This window comes from Mobula hypostoma, chromosome 21 (assembly GCF_963921235.1).
Source record: "Mobula hypostoma chromosome 21, sMobHyp1.1, whole genome shotgun sequence".
NCBI classification, from domain to species: Eukaryota; Metazoa; Chordata; class Chondrichthyes; order Myliobatiformes; family Myliobatidae; genus Mobula; species Mobula hypostoma.
The window spans coordinates 52,302,650-52,330,058 of NC_086117.1; the positions used below are offsets into that span (position 1 = coordinate 52,302,650).

A 27,409-nucleotide genomic window follows, 5' to 3' on the forward strand; every position below is an offset into this window, starting at 1 on the left:
TTCACATTATAAGCATTGTGACATTGAAGGGGGCCATTTTTCTCATTAAGTCCTATTAGCTTTTTGCACTTAAACATTTCATCCTGTTATCCTGCAAATTACTCTCCCTGGTGCTCATTTAATTCCTTTCTGAAACCCCTGAGCTTTGTTCACACCATTTCTGTGAAAGAACTGAATTGGATAGTCTGTATTCACCTGAATTCAGAAGAGTGTGAGATGATTTCATTGTGGCAGACTAGATTCTGACGGATTGAGAAGATAGATGTTTAAAGAAAATTTATTATCGAAGTATTTATTTGTCTATCAATCTATCCAACTAACCCTAACCCTCCTGCAATAGGCCCTTCTGGCCCTTTGAGCCACGCCAGCCGGCAATCCCCTGATTTAGCCCTAGCCTAAATACGGGACAATTGACAATGATCAATTAACCTCCCGACTGGTATGACTTTGGACTGTAGGAGGAAACCAGAGTACCAGGAGTCACAGGGAGAACATACAGACAGCAGCAGGAATTGGTCCCAGATCACTGGTACTGTAAAGCAGTGTGCTGCCCCATATATGTCACCATTTTCAACCCTGATGTAGTGATCACTTGAAAACAAGCCACAACTGCTGAAAGACTGAGAAGGGTAGTTGACACTGTATGACTCACTTCCAAATACTGAGCTCCAAGTCATTACTTCATTATGAAACCAGCAAAGGCAAAAATAGCAATATAACGTAAAAAATGGTCAACAAAAAATCTCTCCCCCCCCGTTCAATTAGATTAAACTGAGCAAAGCATGTATACATAACTATTCATTTGCTTCTGCCACCCCCACCCCCATTCATGTGACAAATTATCCATAATAAACTCAACACAAAATACAGTACAATCAGACAGAAAATAGGTACGTGGCTCCTATACCTGAGATTCATTTTCTTGCGGAGATTCACAGTAAATACAAGAAATACAATAAAATCAGTGGAAGACTGCGCCCAAAAAGACATGATGTGCAAATACAAAAGAAAGAGGGGAAAAAAAGGAATGATGATCAGAATAAATATAGAGAATGTGAGATGAAGAGCCCTTCATCTTACCGGGACGGCCTGCAGATAACGAACACTGTGCTGAACCGAATAAGCCTGGTGTCTTTCAATTTTGTGTTTTCGGTCATGGGGTGAGTGAAGTTGAGGCAGTTTCCTCAATGTCAACAGTGATGAGGCATCGAGGTATGATGGTTAATTGTTTAGAACTGAGATAAGAAATTTGTTCACATTGTTGTAAGTTTAAGGATGTGATCATTAACCTTTTGAATTCTGTCAGCATCAGGTGGGGAAATAGAATTACTGCATGGACCTTTACAGGTGGAAGCACCAGGAACTAATCTGAACTGTTTCTTGGGTTCAAGTATTTTGTGTCCGTAAAAATTAACTTTCTGAAATCTACTAGATCTGGATTATCATGGTTACTAAAGCAGAGTTCAATACGTTATGTTTACCAGTAAATGTTTTGTGTAATTCTGTTCACAGTGAAAGTTGGATTGCGCCATCCCGACCCCGTGGTGGAGACCAGCTCCTTATCCAGTGTGACACCTCCTGAAGTTTGGTATCGATTGACTGTACCAGAGGAGACCGTTGACAGTGGGTGGCTATCTGCTCTGCAGCTGGAAGCAATCACCTATGCTGCTCAGGTACTGAGTTTTTTTAAAGCTACTTGGGAAGACATTCAGACCCTTTGCTCATATCTTTCATGGTGCATAGCTGTTACTAGATCAGGTACATTCTTTGTTACTTTGATCCACAGCAACATGAAACATTCCTCCCCAATGGGGATCGTGCGGCCTTCCTGATAGGGGACGGGGCTGGTGTGGGTAAAGGACGAACCATTGCTGGCATCATCTTTGAAAACTACCTTCTCGGTAGAAAAAGATCACTATGGTAAGTAGAAATTGAATATTAACCCAAATAATCGAATGGATATTTAATGTCATTGGCTTCTGCTAACATTCTCTGCTTAATTCCAGGTTTAGTGTATCCAATGATTTGAAGTATGATGCTGAAAGGGATCTGAGAGATATCGGAGCAAAGAATATCCAGGTCCATGCACTGAATAAGGTACAGTAATGAACTTTTCTTATTTCTGAGCAGGTACCTTTTTGTTGGATGCCAGCCAGTCTGTTTTTGTATCAGAATCAGGTTTAATATCACTTTCATATACAGTGAAATCTGTTGTCTTGTGGCAGCAGTACAGTGCAATACATAATAAGAGGAAAAGAGAAAAGCTGAAGTACTGTGTGTGTGTGTGTGTGTGTGTGTGTGTGTGTGTGTGTGTGTGTGTGTGTGTGTGTATCTATCTATGTGTGTGAAGAAGCTGTTCCTGAATCATTGAATGCCTCTCTCCAGGCTTGATGAGAAGAGGGCATGTCCTGGCTGATAGTAGAGATATTTAAAACATCCTTAGCTACAGGAGTGGTGCTAGAGGACTGGAAGATAGCCAGTGTTCCGCTGTTTAAAAAGGCTCTAAACAGAAACCAGAAAATTATAGGCTGGTGAGTCTGACATCAGTTGTGGGAAAGTTGTTAGAAGGAATTCTAACGGACCTGAGACATAAGTATTTGGATAGTTCTGGACAGATTAAGGATTATCAGTATGGCTTCGTGCATGGTAAGTCATGTCTAACCAATCTTATAGAGATTATCCACTAATGTTACCTGGAAAGTGGATGAGGACAAGGCAGTGGATGTTGTCTACATGGACATTTGACAAGGGCCCACATGGGAGGCTGGTCATGAAGGTTCAGTTGCTCAGCATTCAGGGTGAGGTCGTAAATTGGATTATGCATTTGGCTTTGTGGAAGAATCTGTAAGACCATTAGATATAGGAGCAGTATTGGGCCATTTGGCCCATCGAGTCTGCTCCGCTGCTTTTTCATGGCTGATCCAATTTTTCTCTCAGCCCCAATCTGCTGCCTTCTCCTCGTATCCTTTCATGTCCTGACAAATCAAGAATCTATCAACCTCCGCCTTAAATATACATAAAGATTTGACCTCTAAGCTGCCTGTGGCAAAGAATTCCGCAGATTCACCATTCTCTGGCTAAAGAAATTCCTCCTCATCTCCGTTCTAAAAGGACCGCCCTCTGTTCTGAGGCTGTGTCCTTTGGTCCTAGACTCTCCCGCCACAGGAAACATCCTCTCCACATCCACTCTATCAAGCCCTTTCACCATTAGATTGTTTTCAATGACATCACCTCTCATTCTTTTGAATTCTAGTGAATACGGGCCAAGAGCCATCAAATGCTCTTCATAACACAAACCATTCAATCTTGGAAGCATTTTCATGAACCTGCTTTGAACCCTCTCCAGTTTCAGCACAGAGTGGTAAAGGCGTCTGACTAGTGGTGTGCCCAGGGATTGGTTCTGGTTGATAATGTTGTTAACTGGATCAGCAAATTTGTGGATGACATCGAGATTGGGGTTGTAGTGGAAGGTTGTCATTGCTTGCAGAAGGATATGCATCAGCTAGAAAAATGGGCTATGGGCTGAAAAATGGCAGATGGAATTTAATGCAGACGAGTGCAAGGTTTTGCACTTCAGTAGGACCAACCAGGGTGGGTCTTACACAGTGAATGGTAAGGCACTGAGCTCTGTGGTAGAACCGAGGGGTCCATAATTTGTTTCAACTGGCATCACAGATAGATAGGGTTGTAAAGAAAACTTTTGATGCATTGGCCTTCACAAAACAATGTATTGAGTAGAGAAGATGGGATGTTGTGTTGAAGTTGTATAAGACATTGGTGAGGCCTAATTTGGAATATTGGTCAGGCAATTGAATACAGAACCAGGGAGTTGTGCTCCAACTTTAGAAAAACCTCAGTTGCATTCTGTGTGCAGTTCTGGTCAGCATTCTACAGGAAGGATGTGGTTCTTTGTTCTTTGTTTATTTTGCAAACCTAAATAGTAACAACTGTGGGTTTTGGAGTCATCCCATCTGAATCCAGTCAGTGTTTGAAATCACAGTTTCTGAACATCAGAGAGGATCATTACTAGCCAGCAGGAACCCTTGCGATCTTTTTCGTTTAGCAAGCCTGGGAAGCTGAGACCAGCTGTTAGATTAGTTGGTCCGTTCAAGGCCTAGAATCAATCCCTTGTTCTTGCAGCGCTCATGAATCGTTTCCAAACACACGTTGTTTGTGTACATGATAGTCTGATGTGCTTGTGACGTTGCTGTGACTAAAACCGTTTCCAAACACTTTGAGTAAACAATAGTCTGATGTGTTTGTGATGTTGCTGTGACTAAAACCGTTTCCAAACACTTTGAGTAAACGATAGTCTGATGTGTTTGTGAGGTTGCTGTGACTAAAACCGTTTCCAAACACTTTGAGTAAACGATAGTCTGATGTTGCTCTGACAGAACAGTTTCCAAACACACTGTTTGAGTAAATGATGGTCTGATGTACCTGTGATTTTGCTGTTTCTGAACCATATCCAAACACACTCTTGAGTAGATGATGGTATGTGCCAGTGATGCAGAATGATTTAAAAAGAAGAAAATTTGTGTTTTGGAATGACCAAGTCAGAATCCAGACCTTAACCCAATTGAAGTGCTGTGGCATGAACTGAAGACGGCTGTTCATGCAAGGTATCCCAGAAATATTGATGATCTGAAACAGTTTTGAATGGAGGAGTGGTCTAAAATTCTTCCTCACCCTTGTGCAAGTCTGATCGGCAGCTACAGGAAACATTTGGTGGAGGTTACTTCTGCTAAAGGATGTCTACCAGTTACTGAATATAAGGGTTCACATAATTTTTCCAGCCTGGACTGTGAATGATTGAACAATGTATTCAATAAAGACATGAAAAGTACAATTGTTTGTGTGTTATTAGTTTAGACAGATTGTGTTTGTCTATTATTAAGATAAAGATCAGACCACATTTTATGAGTAATTAATGCAGGAAGCCAGGTAATTGCAAAGGGTTCACAAGCTTTTTTTTTGTAATTGTATATATAGCTAAGGTGCCTAAGACATTTGCACAGTACTGTAATAATTTTATGTATTGCACTGTACTACCACAAAAATAAAAAAATTCATGATATATGTGAGTGGTGATAAACCTGATTCTGATATGGGTCTCTATTGCAGACAAGAGTGGGAAGGGAAAGGGAGACAGGAGGGAGCGGAGAGCACCAAGAGGCATTCCGTAATGTTAAATAAACCAATTGTTTGGAATCAAATGACATCGCCTGGTGACTCAGGACTGGGTGTGTCTGCACCTGTGCCACCTCATCACCCCTGGCATTCCTTTGCCACCTGCTCCACACCCCTCCCGTGGTGCTCCACCATCACCATTCCCAACATCATTTGCTCCTGCCAGACTTATAAGCTTGCTCTGTGCTCCACATTGACAAATACAGTACTGTGCAGAAGTCTTAGGCATCCCAGCTATACATGCCTGAAACTTTTGCATGGTACTGACTCTCGAATCGCTGATGGAATGGAAGCTGGTGCCACAAAGGGCCCTTTTTATGGTAGGCGAGGAAATTAGAAACAGATCTTGTTTCTAACAGGACTCTAGTCCTGATGAAGGGTCTCAGCCCAAAACGTCGACTGTACCTCTTCCTAGAGATGCTGCCTGGCCTGCTGCGTTCACCAGCAAATTTAACGTGTGTTGCTTGAATTTTCAGCATCTGCAGAATTCCTTGTGTTTGAATGCTCTGAGTTGATTTGATCGGAGACATTTCTCTCGCCATTATTTGAATGAATTATGCATTGACCTTGGTGCTTGTATAACATGTTCATGTTTGTAGCCCTTCACATTACTTGGATCTTGGTAACCAGTTCTGGAAATGTGTAGGTTAATAATGTCACCATAGTCGGCAGAAGGCTACAGTGAGAGTTTTTGATCATAATCACTTTTCAAATGTTAACAATATGGCTTATTGTTTTACAGTTCAAATATGGAAAAATATCTTCCAAACAAAATGGAAGTGTGAAGAAAGGCGTCATTTTTGCAACCTACTCTTCACTAATTGGTGAAAGTCAATCAGGTGGAAAGTATAAAACCAGGTTAAAGCAGCTCTTGCACTGGTGTGGGGAAGACTTCGATGGAGTGGTATCCTTTTTTGTTAGTACAGAAATAGAAGTATTAATGTAGCAGGTTCCGTTTCTATGGTTCCATTTAATATCGGAGAATGTATACTGTACACAACCTGAAATTCTTACTCTTTGCAGACATCCATGAAACAGAAGAAAAGCCCCAAAGAGTGAATGACAGAAAACTTTAGAACCCGAAAGCCCCCTCCCTCTCCCATGCACAAGCAGAAGCAAAGTATCAACCCTCCCCTGCCCTTCCCCCCACTTATTCCAAAGAATCATCAGCCCCCCCCTCACCATGCAAGTAGTAGCAAAGCCCCCAAAGAGACCATGATCTAGAGTCGATCAAAAACTACAGTCCATAACCCAGCACTTTTTGACATGCCCCAGGGTCTCTCTCTCACTGACAAAGGAGGGAAATATCACTCCTTCCATAGCAAGAGAGAGACCAACAGCTCACTGTCTGGATGTTACAGTCTGCAGCATCACTTTAATTCAAGTTCCCCAATTCGAGAATTAGTAGCAAATTCCCCTTCCTCCACCACCATTGTGTGAGAGAGAGAGAGTGATCACTCATGTGCAGAGGCCTCCAAAAGCCGCACTCACTGTCTTGATGTTCCAATCTCCCGCAACGCTTCAGTTGGCGACACCAGTGAGGAATCAGGCCCCAAAGGTGCACATCTTCCAGGCCACTCCTGGAGCTAATGAAAATGCTCGGCCACTCAGCGAGCTCTAAGACCCACCACCATGAAGAACCACAGTTTGAATTCAGCTGTAGATCCTCCCCTTCTGCAAGTCACAAAATCAAAATTAATCGCCAAGCAATTACATCAGAAATTACGAGTAATTTCCGCAGTTACCTGCTTCACGAGTACTTTTTTTTAACAATGTAGTGTGATTATTTTTGTCTGTGACAGAGCTTTTTTCTTTTGATACACGTTTAAGGACTTTAATGTGACATTACTCTCTGTAGTCTGGTGAATCTGCCCGTGTCCAGTTCTATTCTTGCCTATCCGACTGTAATCAAAGGCCTTTCTTGTTGTTCTTCTTTTGGCTATGGTACGCCCCAAGGATTCCTCATTGCAGCGTTTCAGTGTAATATTTATTTGTTCATTGAGATAGTGTGGAATGAGCTGTTCCGCCCAACTTCAGGCACCGCACAGCAGCCCCAGTTTAGTCCTAGCCTAATCATGGGATAATTTACAATGACCAATTAACCCACCATCTGATCCATTGTCGGACTGTGGGAGGAAACTAGAGTACCCATAGGAAACCCATGTGGTCACGGGGCAAACATACAAACTCCTTATAGACGGTGGGAATTGAACCCAGGTCACCAGTACAGTAAAGCATTGTGCTCACCACTATGCTATCGTACCACACTGAAAGTGATAATGGTTCTTGGTCATGGAGCTAGGAGTGAACTTGAGTATATACCTTCAGATTGGTCCACCATCTACTTCATTAAGCCATCATTTGGCTTATACCAGAAGGTTCAAAGTACATTTATCATCATAGTATGTATACCATTTACAACCTTGAGATTCATGTTCTGGCAGGCACACCATGGCTCCAAGTTAATATCTCTTTATGGTTTAGAGAATCTCTATTACCATCATCTTGTGACTCAGATTCCTTCTGTGGCTCCCTCCTGCCTTCTGCTACTGGGGTCTAGTCTCTGGAATTCTTTCAGCATGTCTGGAGATTTATGGAAAAGCCTTTGATCCACTAACGTAAAATTTTTGCCATTGTCGGTTTCATAGTTATAAAGCAATACACCATGGAAACAGGCCCTTTGGCCCAGCTGGACCACAGCGTCCTCTCTGCTAGTCCCAGTTGCCATTGTTCAGCCTATCTCTCTCCAAGTCCCCCCTCTATGTACCTGTCCAAATGCCTCTTAAATGTTGCAGTTGTCGCTGCCAAGACCACTTGCTCCAGCACCTCATTTCCAGGTACTCATTACCCTCTCTGTAGAGAAGTTACCTTTCACCTCTCTTTTAAATCTCTCTCCCCTCTTATCTTGTATCTGTGCCTTCTAGTTTTGTCTCCCCAACCCTGGGGGAAAGACTGCTCAGTACACATTCATAGCTCTCAGAATTTTATCAGCTTTGAGGTTACCTATTTTCCTGTGCTCCAAGGGAATAAAGATTCCATTGTGCCTTGCATTTATGCACCTATGCTGTACAGAACCAATGACCCGGGATCACTTCCAACAGGTGTCTGTATGGATTTTGTACAGTCTTCCCGTGACTGCGTGGGTTTCCCCTCTCAGTCCAAAGACATACTGGTTGGTTTGGTTAACTGGCCATTGTAAATTGTCCTGTGGTTAGGCTCGGGTTAAATAGGTTGCTGGGCAGTGCAGCTCTAAGGGCTGGAAGGGCCTGTTTCACGCATGTATCTCAATAAATAAATAAATCTCTCCCCTCTTATCTTGCATCTGTGCACCCTAGTTTTGGACTCACCAACAGAGGGGAAAGACTGCCCTTTATGCAGTCTTAAATGAGTTTATTAAAAAGTACAAATGATTAAAATACAACTTTTTTACAATAGTGGTTTCCAACACCCCTGTCTGTGGGCATTTTATGCACTCATTTGCAGTTCATTTGCATGTTTTATGGCACATTCAATGAAGATTGGAAGCTTTTGATGTAACCTCACTTCTTAAGCATAGAATTATCATTGTAGTATGCTGGAGCTACTGTACATAAGACTAGCACTAATAAATACTTACCCAGTTCTGCTTTGTACAAATCAGATTTAAAACTAGAGGTGTATAGTTGATGCTGTTCCTGAGGCTCTCCATTTGGTCAGGGTCGACCATGGATATTGCATCCCAGATGTCTATGTAATATGCAGCTAGTACACAATCAAGCCAGGGCAGTACAATATGGAGAGCAAGCTGTTACCCCTGCAGCAGGCTCCCCATTGCTACACAGCTGACAAACCCAAAGGAACAGCAGAGGCCAATGTAGTTTAGCACTAATGGCGTGGCAGGAGTTGGCAGTCAGCGTTTGAACTCAATGTCGGACTGCCTTAGGGACTCCAGCTCCAGATTCTTCCTTGGGGTTTACTTCTGCAGCCTTCCCCATGAGTGGGTGTAGCTGCAAGGCAGCAGAGGTTTGAGATCAGAGATTTCCTCCTAGCTGAGCTGCCAGCCACGACTGATAAGCTCTATCTACCCTGTCCATGCCTTTCATAATGTTCCATACCTCCTCAGCCTCCTTCACATACAGGACCACAAACCTGGCTTCTCGAATTTCTTCAACCCAGGTAACCGCATGGTGAATCTCCTCTGCCACGTCCCACCAATACTGTACATAAGACTAGCGTTAATAAACACTTAACTACTTCTTTGTTCAAATCAGATTGCTATGCTATTTACAAAAGATGTATTTAAAAATATTCTTAACTGGTTTATTGAAGATAGTATTTGATGAATGCCACAAAGCCAAAAATTTGTCCCCTGTTGGTTCCTCAAAACCCACGAAAACTGGACTAGCAGTATTGGAGCTGCAGAACAAATTGCCAAAGGCTAGGGTAGTGTACGCCAGTGCTACAGGTATGCAAAATCCTTTATTTGGTTAAATGATGGAAGTTTAATTTTTTTTGTGATCACTGAATTAAATTTATTCTCTTGTGGGTTGGGGGGAACCTTGATCAAGTGATTGTAAAGTAAAATCCACAAATGTGGAAATGCGAAATAAAAAAACGGAAAATGTTAGAAATGTGAATCAGATTCGGCAGCAACAGTGAAGAAGTAAACAGTTAAACGTTCAGGTTAATGACTTTTCATCTTTCTTACTAACTTTGTCCAGTCTTTTCTCATATAAATTTGTCACACTTGTGATGCTCTCCATTTCTTTCACAGTTTCTGCTTTCTTGGTACCAAATGACCCACCTTCTGCATAGTGTTAAAATTCCTCTGACACCAATGCATTCTGAGGACTCTTTGTTCCTTCCTTGAACAGAGCCCCAACCAGTTGCTCACTCTTGTTCTCATACAGCTGGCTGAAGTCATTCTAATACTGCGCAGCCTCTCTGTCAAACTTATAACCATAAGACAGAGGAGCAGAATTGGGCCATTTGGTCCATCGAGTAAGCTCTGCCATTCCATCACGGCTGATTAATTATCCCTCTCAACCCCATTCTCCTGCCTTTTCCTTGTAACCTTTGACATCCCTGACTAATCAAGAATCTTATCAACCTCTGCTTTAAAAAAAATGCCACTGATTTGCCCTCTACAGCTGCCTGTGGCGATGAATTCCATGGAGTCACTACCCTCTGGCTAAAGAAATTCTACCTTGTCTCTGTCCTAAATGGACATCCTTGTATTCTGAGGCTGTGCCCAATAGTCTTAGATTTCCCTGCTGTAGGAAACATCCACTCTATTCAGGTCCCTCAATATTTGATAGGTTTCAATGAGATCTCCTCTCATTCTTCTAAACTTCAGTGAGTATGCTTGAATGACAATTGAGCTTGAATTTGAAATTTGCCTTGAACTTGAGTACAAGCCCAGAGCCGACAAATGCTCCTGATACATCAGTGATCTGTCATAACCTAATGGACTGACAAAACAGGGTGAAGGAACTTTAATGTGCTAATTATTCAAAGGTTTCAGTCAATTAATGTACAGGTCCTTTTGTTTTTCCATATACGTCAAAGGTTTTAACTTAAAACTACTAAATCCTTTAAGGCTGATAGTGGAAGGAGGATTTGGATGACTTTTGATGACTTATTCTTCCATTACACTAACACTGTCATCCAGGTGCGTCAGAACCTCGCAATATGGCTTATATGAATCGACTTGGAATCTGGGGAGAAGGTACACCCTTCAAAGAGTTCAGTGATTTCATTCAGGCTGTCGAGAGGAGGTAAGTTATAATCCGAACACTGAAATATAATGGTAACAATATGTGTGCTGAAATTAGATGTCCTTTAATTCCTTATACTCGTGTCTTGGCATACGACTGTCAATTGCTAGAAGTGTAACTCGTGATTTTGTTTCTTTGAAACAGAGGTGTTGGCGCAATGGAAATTGTTGCCATGGATATGAAGCTCAGGGGCATGTACATAGCAAGACAACTGAGCTTTTCTGGAGTAACCTTCAAAATTGAAGAAGTTCCCCTCAGTCAAGATTATATAAAGATGTATAATAGAGCAGTTAAGCTGGTAAGTTTGGCAAGCTTTCAATCTTTTCAGTGTATTGATGTGAGGGTACACCACCCTGGGATTCATACACACCACTGTGTTCACATGAGGTTCTTTAGCTCTTGTTAGAATTGAAGATTAAACAACCATAATGTTGGATTTGAGCTTTGAAGTCCTTCATTTTCATATCTTAACTGTGGGCTGATAAATCCATCAGACCAAAAGCTTTGTATAATTTCAAGTCTTCCAACAACATATCAATGCAGCTACAAAGAAGGCACGACAGTGGCTATATTTCATTTGGAGTTTGAGGAGACTTGGTCTGTCACCAAAACACTTGCAAAATTTCTACAGATATACCATGGAGAGTATTCTAACTGGCTGCATCACCGTCTGGTATGGGGGTGGGGGCTACTGCATGGGATCGAAGTAAGCTGCAGAGAGTTGTTAACTTAGTCAGCTCCTTCATGGGCATCAGCCTCTAGTTTCCAGGACGTCTTCAAGAAGTGATGCCTCGGTAACGTGGCATCCATCATTAAGGACCCCCAGGTCATGCATTGCCCTCGTTGCTACCATCAGGGAGGAGGTACAGAAACCTGAAGGCACGCACTCAACAATTCAGGAACAGGTCCTTCCCCTCTGCCATCCAATTCTGAATGGACATGGAACCCATGAACACTACCTCACTACTTTTTTTTCTATTTTTGCACTACTTGTTTAATTTAGCTACTTAATGTATAAGCTTGCTGTAATTCATGTTTTTTCTATTATTATGTATTGCATTGTACTGCTGCCACAAAGACGACAAATTTCCTGACATACAGTTTGAAAAAGTTGTGAACCTTTGTGAACCTGGTTTTCTGCATTAATTACTCATAAAATGTGGTCTGATCTTCATCTAAGTCACAATAATAGACAAACACAATCTACTTAAGTTAATAACACATAAACAATTGTACTTTAGATGTCTTTAATGAACACGTTGTTTAATCATTCACAGTCCAGGCTGGAAAAAGGTATGTGAACCCTTGTATTTAGTAACTGGAAGAACCTCCTTTAGCAGCAATAACCTCCACAAAATACTTCCTGTAGCTGCTGACCAGATTTGCACAAAGGCGAGAAGGAATTTTAGACCATTCCTCCATTCTCTGACATCCTCCCGTAAAATGTCTTGACGCAATTTTGAATTCATTGTTCCCTCAACGGTTGCAAGCTGTCCAGTCCCTGAGACATCAATGCAACCCCAAACCATGATGCTTGTCCTTCCACCATGCTTCGCAATTGGGATGAGGTTTCAGTGTTGGTGTGCGATGCTCTTTTACATCCAAACATAGACATGTGCACTTCTGTCTCACCAGTCCACAGAACGTGGTTCCAAAAACATTGTGGAATGTCAAGTGGTCTTTCGCAAACTTCAGACGTGCAGCAATGATTTTTTTTTAGAGAGCATTGGTTTCCTCCATGAACGCCATTCTTGTTCAGTGATTTTCTTATAGTGGACACATGAACAGCGACTTCAAGTTCTAGAGATTTCTACAGCTCTTTGGCTATTAGCTCATTCAGCATTGCACGTTGCGCTCTTGGTGTGATCATTGCAGGAGGCCCACTCCTTGCAAGGGAGCAACAGTACTGAATTTCCTCCATTTGTAGACAATTTATCTTGCTGTGGACTGATGAACACTCGGGTCTTTACAAATACTTTTCTAGCCTTTTCCAGCTTCATTTATCTCACCAATTCTTCTTTTAAGGTCCTCTGAAAGTTATTTTGTTCAAGGCATGGTGTGCATAAACAGATCTATCTTGAGAAGAGCAGGCTCTGTCAGTAACCTCACTTTGTGTGTCTTTTTTATAGGCAGGGCACCCTACAGCCCACACCTCCAATCTCATCTCATTGATTGGAACACACGACTCCAAATAGCTTTTGTAGAAAACATTACCCCAGAGGTTTACATACTGTTTTAAACCTGGACTGATTGTTCAAATGGTGTACTCAGTAATGACAAGGAATACAATTGTTTATTTGTTATGAGTTTAGGCAGATTGTGTTGGTCTATCATTGTGACTTAGATAAAGATCAGGCCACATTGTATGAGTAGTTAATGCAGAAAACCAGGTAACTGCAAAAGGTTCACAAACTTTTTTTGCAACTGTATGCTACGAATGTTAAACCTGATTTTGGTTTAGATTCTGACAATATGATCATTTGAGTTGTTTATGCAAAGAAAAGCATGATATGGGTATTGCTTGATGCTGAATCTTGGAGCAAATCAGTTTCCCTGAATACCAACAACATAAATGTACTCTACACCTGATTCTGAGGTAGTAGTGGTAAGCTTCCCAGAGCTGCTGGTCTTGGAATTGCAAGCAGATAATTGTAGAGCTGTTTGTCGAACAGGAATAATCCCAATAGTTTGCATGTTGGACTTGTGTTACGTGGATTTGGTGCTCCAGTGAATGAACAAAAAATGAAGAACTGTGTAATCGAGGTGCTTGATTAGAGCTACAAGCTCAAATAAACATGATTTTTAAACACTTATGTCTTTTCAGTTCAACCGTGCATTTAGTGAAGTGAGAGCTTCGATGAGCATTGCAGAGAACATTCACTCTAATTCTGTTTAACAGCTGCACAGACCAACCATTGCTCTGAGCATAGCCTGAAAACTGTGTCGCACTTCCAACTGTTTTTTATATAATATGCACATCAAACAAACACAAACCACAACTCAACACAAGTAAACAATGTCAGGCAGTCAAAACAATTGAATGGCACTCGGGGAAAAATGAAATGTTTTGACTAGATGGCAACACTGTTGTGTTAATTGTTACAATTTGTTACAGTGTTATAACTTGAAACATTGACAATGTAAATAAGTTGAAACTCTAAGATCATTCTAAGTTAAGATTGTGGTATGTTTATAATTTAGAAAATGTACGAATTATAGTCATTAACACATTAATTGTAAAGTACTTCACAATTAACATAGATTTCTAAATTATGTCAGCCTAATTTCAAAGTTATATAAAAGGAAGTTCCTGCTGCGAGGCAACAAAGAAGCATTTCAGTTACTGCACGGCCATGCACCCGCACAGCTTAAAGGGAGTCAGCATTTTTGGCTATGTTTAATTTTTGGTTTGGATTTGGTTATCTGACATTTCACTTGGGCATAGTTGACATGCTACAGCTGCCACTGATGTTCCCAAGGTGGTGAGTGGGACCACTGTAGCAGAAGTGTGAATGAAATTTAATCTTGGCAATGAAGCTCCATTGGTCAGGACCAGGGTACTAATATCTCAGAATCAGGTTTATTCTAGCTAGCATATATTGTGAACTTTGTTATTTTGTGGCAGCTGTACATGTGTGTTAAACAAGTAGTCAAAAAAGAGTGGGGGGAAGAAAGAAATCTGATGACTGAGTGGAAGCAGCTCTTCCTGAAACTTTGAGCGTGTCTCTTCAGGCTCTTTGATGGTAGCACGTGGATTTACCTTTAGGAGCACAGAAAATTAATGAAAATATCTGGCTCATTCTTGTCCCCACACCCATGCAAGAGTCCAGGTGATAATTAAATCTGTTTTTTTAGAGGGGTCGGTAACTGGAATCCTTCACAGGTGTGCAGATTGAGAGGAAGTATACTTAAAATGAGTCTGAGAATCTCTAGCCTTGTAGTTTGTGCCAGACGGAGCAAGCAAGGAAAAGGGAAGTCAGGACCCGAAAGAGAGAGACGGTGGAAACTGGCAGCAGAAGTGACAGCATTTTCATGTTCTGAGTGAATGGAGGAAGCAGTGGCAGTCTGGTCATCAGCAGACTGGGGAGTGACTAGTACTGAAACTGTTCCACAGTAGGAACTGGTTTAGTATTGTTACACATATCAACGAACAGTGAAAAACTTTCGCACGCCCATAGTTATCATTTCATCATATCAGTACAAGAGAAAACAGTAACGGAATCCAGGAATAATAAGGTTCCCACAGCTCTGTCTTGAATCTAATGAATATGACTTGTTGAAGGTTTTTGTGTGTGCATTAGCACAGCTAGCCGATATGAGTAGACTGACCTTCAGGGAAAAAAGGCAATCACATTAAAACATACAATTTGCAGGGTCAGTGTTTCCCCTGTCTGGGCTATTCAGGATGATGGCAGTAAGAATCTCTTCACCTCAGTGTTTGGTATTCTCTGTCCACGAAGACTGTAAAAGGCATGGTCACTCAGTATATTCATGAAAGATGTTGAGAGACTTTAGGATGTTAAGAGAGTCAAAGGTTATAACAGGGAGAGTCAGTCCTGATCTGCTTCAATGTGACCACAGAAGCAGGTTTATTATTGAGGAATCTGTTGTTTTGTGGCAGCAGTATAAAATATACTATAAATTATAATAAGAAATGTACATTTAATAAAAGGTTAAGTACGTAATGCAAAAAATAGTGAAGTTTGTTCCATTCAGAAATCTGATGGGGGAGGGGAAGAACTTGTTAATAAAACATAGAGTGTATGTCTTCAGGGTTCCTGACCCTCCTCACTGATGGTAGTAATGAGGAGAGGGGCATCCTGGGTGATGAGGCTTAGGACAGTACAGGCCATTTGGCCCTCGATATTGTGCTGACCTTTCAACCTACACTAAGATCACATCCCTCCCAAAAGCCTAAAACCCTCCATTTTTCTTTCATCCATGTGCCTATCTAAGAGTTTCTTCAATGCCCCTAATGTATCTTCCTCTACCACCAGCTGTGGCAGTGTCAGATACACACCACACTCTGCGTACATTTAAAAAAAACTTCTGACATCCCCTCGTACTTTCATCCAGTCACCTTAAAATTATGCCTTTTCGTATTAGTCATTGCCACCCTGGGGAAAAAGTCTTTGGCTATCCGCTCTGTCTATTCCTCTTGCCTTGTCCACCTCATTTCCTTCTCCCGTGCTCCAAAGAAAAAAAGCCCTAGCTCGCTCAACCTATCAAGGTACTAAATGGCATGATCCCATTTATGGTCTTATTAAAGGTGGTTCATTCTGTGGTCAAATAACTTGAGGTTATTTGTTTATTAAGATTTTATGTATGGTTTAAAATCATAACAGTATCAAGAGCATTACTGCAGCACAGATAGAGTTAGCATTTTCCTTTCCCATGAAGCGTAAAATAGCTTTGAATTGTTTCTTTAAAAAAATTGATTTTTGTATGTTGACTTTTTAAAAATCTTTTCAGTGGGTGGAGGCCAGGGAGAAATTTCAAATGTCAGCAGAGCTGATTGATGCAGAGCAGCGAATGAAGAAGTCCATGTGGGGGCAGTTCTGGTCAGCACATCAGCGTTTCTTTAAATACCTCTGCATAGCTTCCAAAGTTAAAAGGATCGTGCAACTTGCCCGTGAAGAGATCAAAAATGGAAAGGTAATGATTGATAAACAGCTTCTTTAAATGGGATGATTCATGTGTGGGTCCATTACTAAATGTGATAGAGTAGCCTCTTTATCTTGAGCTGGTTTGAATGTGGGATTCACTGCTACAGAATGTGGCTGAGCCAAATTCATTGAGATCGCTCTGTGCTAGACTGAGGCCATCGGAATTGGCATCTGTGGATTTCTGAATGGGCTGCAGTAATGTCTGCTGTTGCGAACTTTGGTTTTGAATGCTTTTTGCTTACTTTATTATTTGCATGATCTTTTTTCTCTCTCCGCACATTGAGTGTTTGATGGTCTTTTGTTTTTAATGGGTTCCATTGAGTTTCTTTGTTTTATGGCTGCCTCTAAGGAGATGAATCTCAAGGTTGTACATACTTTGATAATAAATGTACTTCAAACTTTGAAAATAACAGGTGGGCCATGAAAAGTTGTAGAATGTAATTCTGCTTGGATGAAAGTGGGAAGGGTCTCATAAGGGTTAAAATGGTCTAGGTGGGTTTGGATTGTTCATTTTTGTAGTGTGTACAAGGTAACTGAAAAGCATAGTCAAAGTTCTGTATTTTGAGAAACAGAGCCAGTAGTAGATGGAATTAAAGGCAAGTTAAAATAAGTATATTGTTCTCATTAGGATTTATTTTTATTTTCAAAAAGAGGAGGGACAGACTGAGAGACTGAGAGCTGAAAGGGTATGAGAGCAAGCCAGAAGTGTTGAACAGCAGTATCACCCATTAGTAGCTCAAGCAATACTTCAATACTCCAGTGATGCCCACTATTAACGACAGCATCACTTGGTTTATTAAATTCAATATTGCCGACAGCCTTTTGAACCGTTGCTTACGACAGCCAATGGGCGCACTGCAAATGGTCTAGCAAGTCGTTTGCTGGGGTAGATTTAAAATAGGCTTAAATTTGGTTCAGAGATACAAATATTTGTGCAAAGTTGATGCTATGCTGCTTAATTGGGACTTCTGAACAGTTCCTAACTAGCGTCAGTTACGTGCACTTGTGTGGCCATTAGTTAGACACTACTCGGTGCTTGAGCGACCAACTTTTAAATGGCATCAGTTGCATGTGTTTGTGTTCAAAAAGACAGTGATTTTGGTCGCTGGTAGTTGGTGAGAAATAAGCAGTAAGGCAATTCAGAACTGTTTTGCTCACTGCAGTTTCAAGCATTCGAGCTTGGAGATGCCAGAAACAGCCGGGAGTGAAAATAAAGCAATTTCACTGCTTCAACAAGTTAGGAATTAAGAAGAATTTGGAGGTACCAAAAGTCATCTTGTATGTTACAATGACAATGAAGATTTGGAGGATGCAGTCGTTGAAAGCATTGTGTGAAGGCAGTCCATTATCTGCACTAGGTGTCTGCGTTGATTTTGTTCATCTACAGTCAATCAAAAAGAACACAGTGTACTAGTACACAGTTTTATAGTACTGTAGTAGTATTAGTTGTGTTCTAATGTGTTCTGTATTTCAAGTAAATAGAAATTTGTTACTCAGTTAAGTAGTTGTTTGTCTTTGTTATATCTTTTAACTATTTCCATGAACTTCGACTGATTGGGCCAAAATGTAATTGGGTCTCGATGTGTCGCAGTTATCCAGAATCCACCGTACTTTATTAATGAAATGTTATCTGCTTTTTAAGCTCTAGACTTCAGATATATAAGGGATATTGTTGGTACTTGAATGGACAGGAAGAAGGAGATTTCATGGAAAGGCTCTGGGTAAAGGGAAATTTTCTTTTAAGAAGAGTTATTAAAAATAGAGGTCGGGAATTTTTCTTTGAAAGCGTTGTGAGATCGTAACTTAGTTTGCCACAGATGTTGGGAAGTGAACAAATGTTCTTTTATGAGATAATTGTGTGAATCGTGAAGTGGAAAATTTGCAGGGCTGCGAGGAGTGAACTCGTCTCCAGCAAGTGCCAATAGAGATGGTTATCTATGAGTCATCAATGTGCCCCTAAGTGTTTGTGGTTTTTCACACTTCAACATGCTCATAATTGCCCACAATAAATTTATGTTCAGATAGGGTTACGGACCTTTGTGTGACCATGTATTTTCTTTTGATGTCTCCAGATCTGGTTGTGGAGTTTTCATTGTAATGGTTTCACTAACCTTAACAATTGGGTCATTCAGTGACTGCAGTGTGATTTGTGTCAACAGTGATGAGATTAGTGTGATCTGTGCTTTTAATGAAGGTGCGACCGTAACCAATAACCTTCAGCATACTGTAGAGTCTTGTGACATTCTGATTGATACTGGTTCAGGCCTTGTCATCTTTTGTTTTCCTCCCTGCAGTTGTTAATTTGCTGCTCTGAACAGCAGTTTAACCATGTTGTTGAACAGAAAAGAGATTGTTTAAATTCAATCTCTGAAGTTGTATAAGATGTTGGTGAGGTGGTATCTGCAGTTTTGGTCACCTACTTATGGGAAAGATGTAAATAAGGTTGAAAGAGTACCCAGAAAATTTTCAAGGATGTTGCTGATTCTGGAGAACCTGAGTTATATGGAAAGATTGAATAGGTTAGGACTTTATTCCTTGGAATGTATAGATTGAGAGGAGATTTGACAGAGGTATACAAAATTATGATAGAGGTGGCATTAAGGTAATAGATCTCAATGGATATAATTCCTTTATTTTTCCAGCATAGTTGAATCTGACCCATCGCTGACTTAAGTCTCTATTTGTAAATGAAGTTCAAAGTATCAAAGTATGTATACACTATACAAGCTTGAGACTTGTCTCCTAATAGGCAGCCAGAAAACTAAGAAGCACAAAAGAACCAATAAAAGACCATCGAACACCCATTGTGCTAGGGGGGAGAAAAACAAATGGTGCACGCAAATAACATTCTGAATTGAAGTCCACAAAGAGCACATCCCCAGACCCTAAGTTCAGCACAGAACCAAATAAATACCGTGGAGCGGCGAGCTGAACTGGCTTATCCTTCACCTTGGGCCCAGGCCTTTTCAATGCGGCCCAGTGCTAAAATTGTCATTCAAACATTGGGCTCAGTCACCTCGATCCACTGTGGGGCCTGGATCTCGATTCGGCCTGTACCCATCCAATCAATCAAACCTAAGGTCTTGCTCTCGTGATGAGCCTGCTGCCTCACCTTACCTTAGTTCCGCCACATCGAATTGCCTCCAAGTCCAAAGGGAAGTTACAGACTATTGCTTGCAATGATCATTTACCAGAAAAAGAGTAATTAACAAAGTATTTAGTTGTCTCCCTTGTTTCATCAGCCGCCAGTCAGAAGTCGTTGAGGTTCACCGGTGTCATCTTAAACCTGAACTAAATCACAGAAAATCCAATTAGCAGTGAGATAAATCTACAGGGCAAAACAAAACAAAATTTAACACTGCTATTGTGTCTGAAGTCAAAAAGATAATGTGGGAAATGCTGTTTTGGATGCTATTCTCCCCTTTGGTTTAACCATGTTGTTGAACAGAAGAGAGAATGTTTAATTTCATTCTAAGTGAGTGAGGCTTCCATTGGTCAGAGTCAACCATGGATGTTGCATCCTACCTGTTTAGATACGAAAGCCTGGGCAGTACAATATGATGACGCCCAAGTAGCAACCTCCTCCTCCCCTCTCCACTCATCTGATGAACCCAAAGTAACAACAGAGACCAATACAATTTGGCATCAGTGGTGTCGTAGGGATTGCCAGTTGGCATTGAACTCAATGTAGGACTGTCGTAGGGACTCCAGCTCTGGATTTTTTCCTCGGGGTTTACTCGCAAAGCCTTCCCCATTAGTGGCTGCAAGGCAGCAGAGGTTTTCCTTCTCCTAGATAAACCGCCAACCACAGCTGATGAGCCCCATCAGCCTGAAGCGACTGGTTTTAAGGCTCCAGTAACCTGCCTTTGTCCCTTCTCCTGTCAGTTGAAACAGTTCCGCTAGGCTTAATGGTGAAGCCACACATGAAGGCCAGGAACTGGACTTGGTTGTTAGAAGCTATTTGAGACACACGTGATTGGGAACATTTAATAGGTTGTGGGAGCTTTTCCCCAGTACCACCCCGGCTATGACATCCTGTAGGAACCAAATTCAATCTCTACCTCACCTCAGTGATTACCATTGTTATATAGGTAAATCAGAGCACTACATAGAATATATCCTTGGGTTTCAACCCACAACCATTCACACAATCTGACCCAACAGTGGATTTACGTCCACTCAAAATTCCTTTCTTTGTTAGTCCGTTTCTAGCAGCTTAAGCCTGTTAAAGGTATATAAAACCCATGTCCAATTGTATCCAGAGTAGTTCTGACACCATCATTTAGTAAATACATGCAACCTCTATTTATCCCTGGAATTAAATGACATAATCTAAGTATATGTTTTAAAGAACTTAGAATGTTTGTGGTAACTTGATGGAGGCAAGTTTTCAACCTGTTATGGAGAACTTGAAAGGAGTATAGGGATACCGTTAAGGGGAACAACAATCTAGGGTCTCACAGTTAAAGACCAGAGCGTGAGGAAAAATACTTCTTAAAAATACATGTTTGATTGATTAATTTCAAATTGGAGTTTTTTTTGATTAACCAAAGATATAGAGGAGTATTGAGCAAAGGTGAGTTTAAGCAGGTAGATGACCTTGTGGTCATGGCCACACCTGTGTGACAAACAAGGCTTGAGCTGGCCTATGTTCTCTTGTTCACCCTTTTCTAGCTTCCTTTTGCATTCTTCTAGCATCTAGAACAGGGGTTCCCAACCTGGGGTCTGCAGAACCCTCGCTTCATGGTGTTGGTCCATGGCATGCAGAAGGTTAGGAACCCTGCCAATCAATTTTTGTAACCCACGCAAAGTGCCGGAGGAGATCAGCAGGTCTGGCAGCATCTATGGAGAGGGAAAACGAGTTGATGTTTCGGGCCAAGACCCTTCATCAAGACTGGAAAGGAAGGGGGGAAGATGCCAGATTAAGAAGGTAGGAGGGTGGGAGGAATGGGGACAAGCTTGAAGGTGATAGGTGAAGCCAAGTGAGTGGAAATGAAGTAAGAAGCTGGGAGGAGATAGGTGGAATTGGTAAAGGACTGAAGAAGAAGAAATCTGATAGGAGGAGAGTGGACCATTGGCAGAAAGGAAGGAGGAGGGGATCGGGGAAAGTGAATAGGCGGGTGAGGCCAGAGTGGGATATTGAGGGAGAGAAGGAGGAGGGGGGAAATTACCAGAAGTTGGAGGCTAACCTCTGGTTAGGGAAAATCTGAATGAACTTTCGTAGCTTTTATGTTGTATTTGTGCGGCCACTGGTTTTGCTTTCCTTGTCCTAAGTAAAGCAGAGGCTACTGTAGCAACCCCTTGTTTCTGTGTCAATAATTGTCCTCTCTTCATAAGGTCAGAAGTGCACATGTTTTCCACTGATAGCACTGTGTTCACTTTCTCTTCTAACTTATCAAGTGATGCAGACCATGCCTGTATGCAGCAACACCAAAATACTATTTGATAATAAATTTACTTTGAACTGAAACACGTATGTCACCATATACAACCCTGAGTTTTGTTTTCTTGCAGGCATATTCTGTAAATCCAAGAAATGAAATGGAGTCAATGAAAGACCACACCCAAACAACCAATGTGCAAAAGATAACAAACTGCAAGAAAAAAAATAACAATAATAAATTTCTTCTCTCCTCAGGCATAGGCTGTTAAGTGACAAATCGTTAATGCTAATGATGAGCAACAGTGGATCCACCCCACCAATGTGGCACACTATCTGTAGACCAGGTGTCTCAAAATTCACCCTCTAGTACCACCCTCTCCCTCCTACCACCAACCAGCTTAGTGTCCAATTGGCTAGCTCACCCGAGCTCCCTTGAAATGTACCTTTCCAGGCCATACCATGCAGGACCTTGTCCCAAAGTCCTTGAGTGACAAGGAGAGGCATTGCCCAGCCTTGTCAATCCTCTTAGTCACCTCTTCAAAATAAAATTCCATACATTCATGAGACTCTTATTTCCCATGCACAAAGCTATGCTGACAATGCCTAATCAGACCTTGCCTTTCCAATTGCTGGTTGACACTGTCCTTCCAGTAACTTTCCTAATACTGGTGTGAAGCTCACCTGCCCCTGGTTCCTCGCTGCGCAATCTTGGCTCAGGAGGTTGACCATTCCATTCCTCTAAGAGTTACTGCTCAACCCGCTGAGTCTCCCCGCCAATTAATTTGCTGTTCCCTGGCTTGCCCTTGCAGCTCTTGAATAAAGGCACAATGTTTGCCACCTTCCTCTCTCCACATATTTCACCCATTTCTACTGATAGCAATATCTCTACCAGGGCCCAGTAATTTCTTCCCTGGTTTTCCACATTGTCCTTGGATACGGTTGTTCGGGCCCTCGGGATTTAGCCACCTTTTGATTTTTAAGACTTACATCGCCTGCTCCTTTGTAATGTGGATGTGTGTTAGATACATGGTTTACGACCTAAGAGAAGAATGACTTCAGTGCGAGGGTGTTTATTAGGTGCATCAAAAATCAAAGTTACAAAATTTAGTGAAAAGAAAACTGCCATTATTTACAAAACTGTATTTACCAGAAAACACAATAATAGCTTCATACATATTTCTTGTCCAGGGTGAACTGCATGCAACCCCTGTCTCTCTTGCATTGAGGGCAATGAGCTTTTTATTCAAGACGTACCATCTTTAATTACCCACAAAGTTAACTTAAGACTACAGGTGAATTAGAGTACGATCCTACACCCCACAATGTAGTTACAATCATATTACACAATGAACAAAAGCATCTACATTAGATACAGTATACGAACAACAGATACACATTTACACATCTCCAATACTAAAGAAATGGAATATTCTGTCATGTACGCTGTCCATCACAATGTGTTTCCAGACATGAGTATTCTCTTCCTTGAGCTCCATAGCTTCCCTAGGGCACAGAAATGATTCTCCAGGATGTTGCCTAGACTGGAGGGCTGTCTATGAGAGATTGGATAGGCAGTAACGTTCTCATTGGGAAATGGGAGGCTAAGGGGTGTCTGCATAGAGATTGACACAATTGATGGACATAAATAAGACAGTTTATTTCCCAGGAAACAGAGGGCACAGGTTTTAAATTGAGAGGAATATGTTCTTCAGAAGGTGCTGAATATTTGAAATGAGCTGCCAGAGAGGTAGCCAAGGCAGATACTACTGCAACTTTTAGGTGAATTTATTTCTCACTCTGTACATCGAAATGCACAGTGAAATGAGTCATTTGCCTTAACAACCAATGCAATCTGATGATGTGCTGGGGGTAGGCTACAAGTGTTCCCACTGTCATGGTGGGGGGTGGGGGGTTTGGCTTATTTGCCAGTTGAAAGCTGCTTCAGCCGTGTCATTCGTTGATTGGCCCATTTAAAGGACACAGCCACTCTTTCCCATTGGTTGGTTTGGGTGCCGTGGCGCCAGTTTCCGGTTCCGGTCACCTTGAGGGTATAAGAATAGCACGTGTGGGTGGCCTGGTCTTTTTCTTTTGTCTCCAGGGCCTGCTGTGGGTTGAGGTTGCAACCAGCACTGAAGAACCATTAGAAAGAGTGTTGCAGGCATAGGTGCCCCTCCCTCCCGCCCCCCCCAGCTTTTGTTTAGTTAAGAATTAATTTTATAGCACGCTTAGTTCTTCAGTTTCATGGCTTGGAGGGATTTGATGGAGTTACCTGTTCAATTAAAGGGTGACTGAATGTCCAACATTGTGGTTTTGTGTAGTTCAGACTTGTTTAGCTTGACGCCTGGTTTAGTGTTTCACTGTTCATTTTCAAATAAATACTTAACGTGCCCATTCTCAATCTGCGTCTTCCGTTTCACTCACTCGATCCTCGAATCTGCATCCACATACAGTACTCACAGCATGCCCACAGTGTCTACGTACTCACATGTGGGGTTCCTATCCAAACTGAGTTGTTTGGACTGGTTGTTGGTTTAGGAAAGGAGGGCAGGCATAATGAGAGTAAGATTGGCATAGGTGAGCACCGTGGTTGGCATGGGCACAGTGGGACGTTTCTGTGCAGTAACTTTCTGTGACTAAGTGGCATCTGTCCTGCCTTGTGCACTTGTGTCAGATCGTCTCTCCTTTATTGACATTGCATTATGTTCCAGTTATTCACTTTGCTTGTTCCTTTTCACGCCTTGTGGCCCACCAAGCGACATTTTTTTGCTGTTTCCATAGCATTTTGACTGTTTTTGTTTTACAAGCTCGAGTTGCTAGCTCGTCACTCAACCCAGCATAGATGGAAAGCATTCAAGGGGCTGGCCATATTTGAACTCTGGACCATTTGCCTCAAGGCCTGGTGCTGGTGCTACTACACCAATGGCTGGTTCACTTTGCTTAGCAAAATCTAATGGCTAACACATTGAAGTTGATTTGCTACATTTATGCCTGTTCTACATGTGTGTAGTCTTTTGTAATTTTATTTCAAAGTTCAAAGTAAATTTATTATCAAAGTACATATATGTCACCATATACAACCCTGAGATTCATTTTTCTGTCAGCATACTCAGAAAATCTTAGAAGAGTAACTATAACAGGATCAATGAAAGTCAACCAGAGTGCAGAAGACATCAAACTGTGCAAATGGAAATATAAATAATGAGAACATGAGATAACAGGATAGAGTCCTTGAAAGTGAGATCATTGGTTGTGGGGCAAGTGAGTGTAGTTATCCCCTTTGGTTTTAGGAGCCTGATGGTTAAAGGGTACTAACTGTTCTTGAACATGGTGGTGTGAGTCCTGAGGCTCTTGTACCTTCTACCTGATGGCAGAAGCAAGAAGAGAGCTCGGACTGGGTGGTAGAGTTCCCTGATGATGGATGCTGCTTTCCTACAACAGCACCGTAAATAGATAAATATTTATTTATTTGTTTGTTAAGCTACACCATGGTATAGGCCCTTCGAGGCCACTCCACTCAGCATTCCCCCAATTTAACCCTAGCCTAATCACGGGACAATTTACAATGACCAGTTAACCTATCTTTGGACCATGGGGGGAAGTACAGTGAAGCTGAATTTGGAGTATTGTATAAAGTTTTGGTCACCAACCTACAGAAAATATGTAAATAACGTTGAAAAAGAAAATTTTCAAGGACGTTGCAGGGACTGGAGGAACTGAGTTACAAGGAAAGATTGAATAGGTTAGGACTTTATTCCTTGGAATGTAGAAGATTGAGTGGATATTTAATAGAGATGTACAAAATTGAGAAGTATAGATAGGGTAAATACAAGCAGGATTTTTCCACTGAGGTTGGGTAGGACTGCAACCAGAGGTCATAGGTTAAAGGTGAAAGTGAAAAGTTTAAAGGGAACATGAGAGGAAACCTCTTCACAGGGTGGTGAGAGTGTGGATCAACCTGCCAGTATAAGTGGTGCATGCAAACTTGATTTCAATGTTTAGGAGAAGTTTGGATAGGCACATGGATGGGAAGGGTGTGGAGAGCTATGGTCCCAGTGCAGGTTGATGGAAGTAGGCATGGACTAGATGGGCCAAAGGACCTGTTCCTGTGCTGTACTTTTCTGTGACTATGACTCAGAACAAAACTTTGTCACTTAAAGGGTGGTGAGAGTATGGAACGAGCTTCCAGCGCAAATGGTGCATGCAAGCTCGATTTCAGCTTCTGTGCTGTACTTTTCTATGACATTGTGACTCTGTCTAATCTGTTCTCATGGCTTAATTTTTCTATTTACTTCTAGTGTGTGGTGATTGGTCTTCAGTCCACTGGAGAAGCAAGGACCCTGGAAGCTCTGGAGGAAGGTGGTGGTGAACTGAATGACTTTGTTTCAACTGCTAAGTACGTTTGCGCGGTATAAATGAATCTTTTACTGAATATCTTGTTTGACAGGTTGTGGCAGTACAAAGCTACGTGTATTATTGCTACTATATAAATGGAATGTGGGAGTTTCTGTCTTCCTGAAATGCTCTGCCATTGTCATCTGGAATTTCATTCTTTTGCTACAGGTGTCTATACCCACAAACTACTAAATTAAGCGAGGAAAACTGTGGAAGGTAACCATAAGATATAGGAGCAGAATTAGGACATGTGGCCTATCGAGTCTCGCTGATCCATTTCTCTCTCAGTCTCAAACTCCAGCCGCCTTCCAGTATCCCTTCATGCTTTGACTAATCAAGAATCTATCAACCTCTGCTTTAAATATACCCATTATCTTGGCTTCCACAGCTGCCTGTGGCAACGAATTCCACAGACTCACCGCTCCCTGGCTGAAGAAATTCCTTCTCATCTGTGTTCCAAATGGACATCCCTCTATTCTGAGGCTGTGCCCTCTGGTCTTGGACTGCACCACCATTGGAAACATCTTCTCCATATCCACTCTCTCTAGGCCTTTCAGTGAGATACCACCACCACCCCACCTCCAATTCTTCTGCATTTCAGTGAGTACAGGCCCAGAGCCATCAAACGCTCCTCATATGATAAGCCTTTCAATCCTGGAATCATTTTTGTAAGTGTCCTTTCAACATTCAGTAAGTTTCAATGGTACTCTCCCTCACTCCCCCTTCCACCTCCCATTCAAATGGGGCACGTTTATTGCTTTTCTTTCTCTGGTGAGCTAGCAAGCTCCAGTGTGATGTTTCCTAGATGTGGTCAGGCTCTATAAATGCATGATCCAGGAAAGTTCTGAAGTACTATGGTTTAGACGTCAGATTGGTTCTTGAGCTGTCCTAATTAAAACACGGTGCAGATAGTTTTAAATAAATTTTTGTTAAAGAATCCATTTAAAACTTCTAACAGCTCAGTTTGAACTATTATGACGTGGCAGTTTAAAGATATGAAGCACTGAAAGCAATTACTACAT

General features: G+C 41.6%; 1 protein-coding gene across 2 annotated transcripts in view; it reads left to right on the plus strand.

Annotated features, from left to right (window-relative positions):
- sbno1 (strawberry notch homolog 1 (Drosophila)) overlaps nucleotides 1-27,409 on the plus strand; it is a 151,184-nt gene that overhangs the window by 74,091 nt on the left and 49,684 nt on the right. For both annotated transcript variants that reach the window (XM_063074016.1, XM_063074017.1), the window contains 9 exons: nucleotides 1,513-1,673; nucleotides 1,787-1,920; nucleotides 2,007-2,097; nucleotides 5,933-6,094; nucleotides 9,499-9,634; nucleotides 10,841-10,946; nucleotides 11,091-11,244; nucleotides 16,419-16,601; nucleotides 26,291-26,388. In XM_063074016.1, the coding sequence (XP_062930086.1) occupies nucleotides 1,513-1,673; nucleotides 1,787-1,920; nucleotides 2,007-2,097; nucleotides 5,933-6,094; nucleotides 9,499-9,634; nucleotides 10,841-10,946; nucleotides 11,091-11,244; nucleotides 16,419-16,601; nucleotides 26,291-26,388 (1,225 nt within the window). The remainder of the gene's footprint in view (nucleotides 1-1,512; nucleotides 1,674-1,786; nucleotides 1,921-2,006; nucleotides 2,098-5,932; nucleotides 6,095-9,498; nucleotides 9,635-10,840; nucleotides 10,947-11,090; nucleotides 11,245-16,418; nucleotides 16,602-26,290; nucleotides 26,389-27,409) is intronic.